General features: G+C 52.6%; 1 protein-coding gene across 1 annotated transcript; it reads right to left on the bottom strand.

Annotated features, from left to right (window-relative positions):
• Window positions 1-4,376: 4,376 nt before the first annotated feature.
• On the bottom strand, window positions 4,377-7,701 carry LOC131589375 (cytochrome b-c1 complex subunit 10). The gene is made up of 3 exons (XM_058858789.1): window positions 7,550-7,701; window positions 6,238-6,372; window positions 4,377-4,619 (listed from the first exon to the last, which is right to left on the bottom strand). The coding sequence occupies exons 1-2, from the start codon at window positions 7,597-7,599 to the stop codon at window positions 6,252-6,254; spliced, it is 171 nt and encodes a 56-aa protein (XP_058714772.1). The 5' UTR covers window positions 7,600-7,701; the 3' UTR covers window positions 4,377-4,619; window positions 6,238-6,251.
• Between the last annotated feature and the right edge of the window lie 763 nt (window positions 7,702-8,464).

Below are 8,464 nucleotides of genomic sequence, written 5' to 3'. Positions count from 1 at the left end.
AGCAAGTCAGAGGAACCAATTTTCCTTTAATGCATGATGTATTAGATTTTTGTTAAGAAACCTGCTTGGAGCAGCAAGAGCTCAGCCCCTGCCCCTCCGCCTCCCCTCGGGAGGAGCTGCAGCCCCCGAGGAGCCTCCCCTCAGTCTCCTCTGCTCCAGCTGAACGAGCCCAGTGCCCTCAGCTGCTCCTCAGAGCCTTCCCCAGCTCCGTGTCCCTCCTCTGGACACTCCAACAGCTTTGGATCCTCCTGATCTTGTGGTGCCCCAGGTGCCCCCAGCACTGGAGGTGAGGCTGCCCCAGTGCAGAGCAGAGTGGGACAATCCCTCCCTGGGCCTGGTGGCCCTTTGGGCTGCCAGGACTCACTGGTGACTCAGATCCAACTTGCCATCAACCAGGACCCCCAGGTCCCTTGCCAGGGTGCTGCTCTCCAGCCTCTCATTCCCAGTCTGTCCCTGCATCCAGGGCTGCCCCATCCCAGGGCAGGAACCAGGACTGATAATTGTTAAACATCACATGGTTAGGTACTAGTGATTACCCTTTTTTCAAGTCAGGGCTCACTCACTCATCTCAAACTCCCTCGTTTGAAAAGCAGCAGGAGATTGAGGGAGGATGTGACGTGCCACGGATGAGAGCGAAGCCCACACCCCCATAATGGGCTGCAAATTGTCCAGGCATAGAAACTGGAAATTTCCAAGATCCAGGTGCGCCTATAGGTGCGGTTTACATCTGCTTTGTTTAAAAAGGTTTAAGATCCATGAGGGTGAAGGTGGTGTCTTTAATTTGATCAATGCTGAGCTTTGCCCTGAAGGCATTCCAGCTCCCCAGGTACCGGGGTGTGGTAGTTTATGTTCTCTCCTCTGGGCTCACAGGTAGGAAATGTCTCGCTCGGCCATTGCTGTTTTTTTCTGCAGTCTTGCACAGAAGAGATTAAAAACTTCCAATTCCCGTTATTGATCAAACCCACACTATTTTCCATAAATGCACTTCCCTGTTTTTTTAATAAAAACACCCCAAACCTCACAATCCAGCTCAACTGATACTGTTGGAACAAAAAACTTGTACTGACATGGAGCTTTGGAGTGCAAAGGGGAAACTGAAGCACGGTGAAACCTTCAGTGGTATCTTTTAACAATGAAGTGGCAGAGCTGGGAGTAAGTGGAGCTGTGGGTTTGGATGTGGAAGAGGATCCCTGAAATGTCCTCTGGACCTCGAGCTGACGGTATCAAGAGGTAGAAAATCAGTTTTCACTGGCAGCTGGCACCGGTTTGTGCAAGGGAAACATTTACTCTCTCCTAGGACTGCGTGAAATGTTTGGGTAGAAATGAACTCTTGAGCTGAAGGGAAAATATACCAGTGTTCCTCTGGGAACACTGCCAAGGTGAGGTATTTGCAGGTATAACCAGCAGCTGAAAGTGGATCCAGCTGCCAGACTCTGTGTGGCCCTAGGATGAGCAGATAATCCAAAAAATCACCAAAATCAGTTGTTGTCAGGCACAGAAGGAAGCAGCAGGATAACCCAACAGAAGAACTCCTGATTTCACTCTGAAGAATCTGTGGTTTGAAGCTTCCTACTCCACACTCCCAGAGCCAGTTGAGGAGCTTGTTCCAGAGCAGGGTTGGCCATGGAATTCCCAAGCCAGGAGCCCCAGCAGAGGCTCTTCCAGGAGAGAAGAGACCAACAAGGGCTGTTGCAGGCTCACTGTGCTGAGGTGGCTGCAGTAAAAAACCCCTGTCCCATCTCCATTTGCACATTCCACCAGGGAAGTGAAGTGGGGGTACCACAACAAGGACAAACACTTGGGAGAGGCAGGCAGGAATGCAAAGCCTCCCTTTTCTTAGGGGCTGTTTCAAAGCTACATCATCAACCCAGACCTTCTCTGATGCTTGTAAATCCAAAGCTACCTCTGTGCCCTCTCCAGGTTTGGAAGGGGAAGCTTGTTCCCTCTCTGTCAGGTAATTGTTTTTTAATTTGTTCCTCTAACATATGTGGCATTCATAGCTCATTATGAAAATAATTAACTGTTAGAAGAGAGGCAATGCTAGGATATTAAACATTAGAAAGATCACCCATGCCACTTGAACAGTAATTATTTGAATTTTAACAGAGACTTGCCCAAGAATGCAGAAGGTATTTTCAAGAGTGTGTTTCTTGCTCTTGTAGCAAGAGAAATATAGCAATTAAATCAGTTATACACTAATCCTAGGGTTAATTAGCAATAAATCCATCACTGGCAATGCTGTCTGAAGAACAAGGAGCTGAACAATCCCCAAACAAATCCAAGGTCTATACACTCCCTGCAGTGCTGCCTGTGCACACAGCTGGGATTTTAAATGTTTTTCTCCTTTCAGTATCTCATCTCACCTGCTGGGCACACCTCTACCACTGGGGCTGTGTCAAGGTGACTGTCACCACTGACTGACAGCTCAGGGACCCCAGAGTCCTCAGAGGGATGGACTCCACAGACCCCCAGCTTCAGGCCCCCCAAAGAACTCCAAGCCATGGGAACACATCACTCACCCATGGGAACAAGGCAAAACCAGGGAATTTCTGAAGCAGCAGCTTATACCCATCCTGTCCACGTGTGTTACACAGGTGAAGAGCAGGGACTGAGCTGTCCTGACCTGAGGTTACAATCCTGCTGCTGTGCAAGGACAGGCTGATGGAATATCCACTTTCCAAGAATATCCACTTTCCAGGCATAATTTGGCTGGAAATGGATCAGTATCAACAACCCTACATATGGCAGAGGGCTGCTGTTGTCAAACCTACACTCTCAGTATCCTGAGGTTCAGGTGAGGCTTTGGCCTCCTGTGGGTCAGTCAGGAGCACTGCTGGAGCAGGGATGGGACAGCCTGAGGAACCAGCACCGTTATCCCACTATTCCACAAGCTTCTGTTCCATCAGGCTCCCAGGGAAGCTCCCCAAGGCTGCCAGAGCTCCAGGAGCATTTGTACAACACTCTCAGCAAGGCACAGGGTGGGATTGTTGGGGTGTCTGTTCAGGGCCAGGAGCTGGACTTGAGGACCCCTGTGAGTTCCTTCTCACTGAGGATATTGAAGATTATATGATTACATCTTATTGGACAGCAAAATGAGGTCTTTGCATGTGAAAATAATACTCTTTTCCCCCAGTTAATTAACAATGATGCTGCTGAAGCAACATTAAGAAATTTTACTGTCAACTAAGTAATCCAAGTGTCCTGTATACTGCCACTGTTTGGACAGGTTTTCCAACAGTCTTCCATAGAAACATCCCTGAGGGTGACACAGCCCTGACAGTGACACACAGGCAGCACAGCCAGAACTGGGACTTTCCCCCTAAAGAGATTCAAACCTTGCATTACAGCCAAACATTCTAGTAAGAAGAAATTGGGCACCAAGCAGAGAGAAAACAGGGACCCTGTTCTCACACAGAGGAAGTTTGTTTGTAAATTCTGGTCTTTGTGAAAAGGGATGAACTTTTCCCCTCTGAGTCATCTGTGGCTGAGTGGCAGAGACCAGAGCTAAATAATCCTCATTCTTCCTTTTTCTAACAGCTAAAAACTCTCATCTAAAGGGGTTGTGGTAGGGGTTTTCTAACAGCTAAGAACTCTCACCTAAAGGCTTTTGTTTGTGGGTTGTTTCATCATTGATTTAAGTTCACAAATAAAGAGATCTATGAATTAAGGATATAGATTCTTTTTTTTCTACTCAACCCCAAATTAAGAATGGAGCAGCTCCCTGAACCCCTTGTTTTCATCCTAGTACAAAGAAAGACACCCAGGATTTGGGGCCTGCCTTCCTCAAGCCCCTAGATGAAGCCAGAAAAGCCTAAAGAATAGACCATTTAAGGGGTCCATGAATTGATGTTAAAACCCCCAAATCCTTTCTTTAAACTAAATTTCAGGAATCTGTTACCATGAAACTCTGCAATATTGGCTGTGAAAAGTTAACTGTATCCATGAGGTCACAGTGATCCAGGAATGATGAGCCTAAAATCAACACATCCCTAAGAGTAGCTCAAAAACTGTAACTGAAATAAACAAATCATCAAACTCAGTATCCTAGCAGCCAGTGGTTAATTCCCAAGGAACCTGCACAGGAAAAGAGGCAAACACATGGCAGACCTGCCTCAGGACACACAGTCCAACAAGCTGAAGACATAAAACGGTGCCCAGAGCAGCTGTGGCTGCCCCTGGATCCCTGGAAGTGTCCAAGGCCAGGCTGGACAAGGCTTGGAGCAATCTGGGATAACATGCCAGGTGTCCCAACCCAAACCAGTCTGTGATTCCATGACTCTAGAACCCAAAACCAAACCAGAAGTCTGGTGTTAAGAATGCAGACTAAGAAGGTAACACACACACGCACACACACACAAACCCAACAACCCAACCCCCCAAAAAATCATTCACTTGGTTTATTTTGTACACCAGGTTTATAAATTACTCCCATCAAGGCAAGATGTGCTGGGAAAGTGCTCAGAAGAAGTGGTCAGTGAAGGTGAATTTGCTCACAGCTGTTCATGGGAGAGACAGACAGATCACAACTGGTTGCAGAATCTGTACTGGGCATTTCAGGGTCACCCCAAGCAGGGTCTCAGCGGACGGATGGCTCCAAACACTCTCCAGCAATAACAATCCTACAACAAACACAGAGCAGTCATTAAGCAGAGCCTCCTGCACAGTGCCACAGCAGCCAACACGAGAGATTTTCAAAGCCTCCAGTAGCCAGGCAGGAAGTTTCTGATCCAGGAGCTGATCCAGGCATGGGTGTGAAGGCCTGGAGTCCCCTTGGAAGGGAGCACAGGCCACCACAGACACATCCCCTTTCTCTGCTCCTCTTTCCAGAGGACTGACACACAAAGTTCTTACTTCAAAATGGGAAACACAGGCTGCTGGCTCAGGAATAGAGCTGTGTTCCTATTACGGACAATTTTTAAGGAAGGAAAGCCCTTAGAAAGTAATTTAATTGCCTCTAGGTAACTTGAGAGCTTTTCCACTTGAAAACTTTTCTCCATCCAGGTTGGATAGGGCTTGGAGCACCCTGGGATAGTGGAAGGTGTCCCTGCCCATGGCAGGGGGTGGAACTGAATGGACCCTTCTCACCCAAACCATTCTGTGATTTTATAGCTCTGTGACTTGTCTGTAAACATCACAATGACCCAAAATGCCTCCAGTTCAGCTGACTTCCAAGACAAGTTTCATTCCTCTGTTGGTTACAGAAGGATCTGTGCAATACTGAGTTTATAAACAGTAAATTGTTTAAACTGCAACAACTACTGCTAAGGTAAACCTTAAAAAGTACTGTCTGTGCTTCCCAAACTGACCAACTTCCCTACAAAATACTGTGTAGCTGGAACACAAGTAGCTCACTTTCATTAGTCAACATTTAGGTGTAACTGTTCTTCTGACCAGAGGAAACAAACACTGAGGTGGACAGAGTTTCCTCTTAAACTCAGAGTTTCCCCATTAGCATCCTTTAACAAATGGAAAAATCTTCCTGACTCACTTCTATCTGCAGCAAGGAATAAGGAAATCTGAAGCCTGGCTACTAGAAATATGCAGTTAGAGCTCCAACAGAAGGATTGTCTAATTGCTGCTCCAGCTTTAGGAATGGTCAGACTTTCAGAACACTTGGAACAGTACCTCTGATATACATTCAAAGAAGGAAAATAACCAAAACCTTGAGAAAGCAAATCTTCCAAGGAATTTGTGGAATACAAATACAATAACCAGCTCTGAAAATTCAATTTACCTTTAATACCAGTTGCGAGGAGCAGAAAGGAGTCTGAATTTGCCCAGTCACAAAACTAGTCCTGAGCTTGTCGCCCTTCTGCTCAGGAATAGAAGTCAAAAGTTACAAATGAGCTTGATTTGACCTCTTAAGAGCTGCATTATGTTGTGGAAAATCTGCTGCTTGCAAAATAATCACTTGAAAAACATATTCTAATGAATATTTCATCCTTCTGGTACTCTGTGAAACTCCATTAAAAAAAATAAGAAAAAAAAATATGACTGTGCCCCAGGCAAAGAGGAAACATCCACTGCCACACCAACACATGGTAATTGTGTTCAAGTATTCCAGGCCAGGTTGTCCTGGACAGGGCTTGGAGCAGCCTGGGATACTGGAATGTGTCTCTGCCCATGGCATGGGCTGAGCAGGATGAGCTTTAAGGTCCTTCCAACCCAAACCTGTCTGGGATTCTGTGATTTTATAATTCTATTGATTAAGCCAAGAGAAGCACAAACAAAACTCACCATTAGAGGGAAGCTCAGTCTTCAGTTTTGTACTTGCCGCCAATGTAGGGAACATATTGCAAGACCAGCTTCCAGTCTGTGGCCCAGATCACACCAACACCAGCCACACCACCCCATGTCACAAGGGTGGGGGTCCTAAAGAAGAGACACACACCTGAGTAAACAACAAATTACCACTGTGAAAGGCCTGGCAGACTCTCATGGCTGAGGTACCTGAGAAACTCACTTCAATCAGGAAAAGAGCTTATAATTCCAGAATATCCTGAGTTGGAAGGGACCCACAGGGATCATTGAGTCCAACTCCTGGCCCTGCCCAGATCCCCCAGCAACCCCACCCTGAGCATCCCTGAGAGCGCTGTCCAAACGCTCCTGGAGCTCTGGCAGCCTTGGGGCCGGGCCCATTCCCTGGGGAGCCTGGGCAGTGCCAGCACCCTCGGGGGGAAGAACCTTGCCCTGAGATCCATCCCAAGCCCTGGCACAGCTCCAGCCCTTCCTGGCCTCCTGTCCCTGGCCCAGAGCAGAGCTCAGCCCCTGCCCCTCCGCCTCCCCTCGGGAGGAGCTGCAGCCCCCGAGGAGCCTCCCCTCAGTCTCCTCTGCTCCAGCTGAACGAGCCCAGTGCCCTCAGCTGCTCCTCAGAGCCTTCCCCAGCTCCGTGTCCCTCCTCTGGACACTCCAACAGCTTTGGATCCTCCTGATCTTGTGGTGCCCAAACTGGACACAGAAATATTCAAAGAACGTCAAAGACATGAAACAGCATTAATCCTCAGGGCAGCCAAGTTATTTGACGGGATAAAGGCCATAACCTTTTACTTTAAAAGGCCACTACTCAGCAAAGAGAAGACACACTGCTATACACTGCTGCAGCCACATCCCGTCGGCTCTGCACCGCCGAAAACTTCGTTTTGCTTCCCACAGTCCTACAAAGGGCACCCACGGGCACTGCTATATTTATATATGTGAAATACAGCCAGCGCCGAGTGGGCCGCAAGCGCTTTCTCCGGCTCCTCGGCCCCTCAGCCCCGGCCCGAGCGCTGCTCCCCCCTCCAGAACCGTCCCCAGAGACCCTCAAAGGGCGCAGAGCGCGGAGGGAACGGGGAAGCCTCGGGCAGGGCTTCGGGAAGGGGTCGGGACGCCCTTCAGGCTCCCACAGTGCGCGCTGAGTGCGCGGCCGTGCCCGGAGGACGCGGTGAGGGGAGCGCAGAGCCCCGGGCGGGGGGAGCAGAGGCCGGGTCGGAGCGGACAGACAGCCCCGGGTCGAAGCGGGCAGGCCCAGCCAGCCCCAGGGCGGGTGGGCAGCCCGGTCCCCCCTCACCAGGTCCGCAGCAGTTGCGCGTAGCGCGGCCCCAGCAGTTGGCTCAACATGGCGATGGCGCCGCCTCAAAGTGACCCCGAGCGCCGGCGCGGCGGGGGCGGGGCTGGAGCCGCCCCGAGCACGCGCGGGGCTGGGGCGGGGCGGGGCCGGGAGCGGAGCGGGGCTGGGGCGGGACTGGGGCGGGGCTGGAAGCGGAGCGGGGCTGGGAGCGGAGCGGGGCTGGGGCGGGGCGGGGCCGGGAGCGGAGCGGGACTGGGGCGGGGCTGGGGCGGGGCTGGGGCGGGGCTGGGGCGGGGCTGGGAGCGGAGCGGGGCTGGGGCGGGACTGGGGCGGGGCTGGGCTGGGAGCGGAGCGGAGCTGGGGCCGGGCGGGGCCGGGCGGGGCTGGGGCGGGGCCGGGCTGGGAGCGGAGCGGGGCTGGGACGGGGCTGTGGCGGGACCGGGCGGGGCTGTGGCGGGGCCGGGCTGGGCTGTGGCGGGGCTGTGGCGGGGCTGGGGCGGAACGGGGCCGGGCTGGGAGCGGAGCGGGGCTGAGGCTGGGGCGGGGTGGGGGCGGGGCCGGGTCCGGGCTGGGGCGGGTCCGGGGCTGGGGCTGGGGCGGGGCTGGAAGCGGAGCGGGGCGGGGCTGAAGCGGGGCTGGGAGTGGAGCGGGGCCGGGGGCGGGGCTGGGAGTGGAGCGGGACCGGGGGCGGGGCTGGGAGCGGGGCGGGGCGGGGCCGGGGCCGGGGCCGGGGCGGGGCTGGGGCGGGCCGGGGCCGGGGCCGGGCTGGGAGCGGGCCCCGCTCGGTGCTGAGGGGCTGCGGCTGTGCCTGTGGGGAGCGGATACACGGGCCCTGAGGGACACGGGGACTAAGGACACACGAGCCGAGGGCACGGGCTAACGCCACACCGGAGAGAGGACACGAGAGCTGAAAGG

This window comes from Poecile atricapillus, chromosome 28 (assembly GCF_030490865.1).
Source record: "Poecile atricapillus isolate bPoeAtr1 chromosome 28, bPoeAtr1.hap1, whole genome shotgun sequence".
Taxonomy (NCBI): Eukaryota; Metazoa; Chordata; class Aves; order Passeriformes; family Paridae; genus Poecile; species Poecile atricapillus.
Note: the sequence above shows the minus strand (reverse complement) of the source record. Positions and strands in the feature narration are given on the sequence as shown.

Bases quoted from the DNA above. Each gene is read 5' to 3' on its own strand.
- LOC131589375 (XM_058858789.1), bottom strand. From the start codon at position 7,599: ATGTTGAGCCAACTGCTGGGGCCGCGCTACGCGCAACTGCTGCGGACC. The intron at 6,373-7,549 runs GTGAGGGGGGAC...TCTCTTCTTTAG, and splicing joins GCGCAACTGCTGCGGACCTG to GACCCCCACCCTTGTGACAT.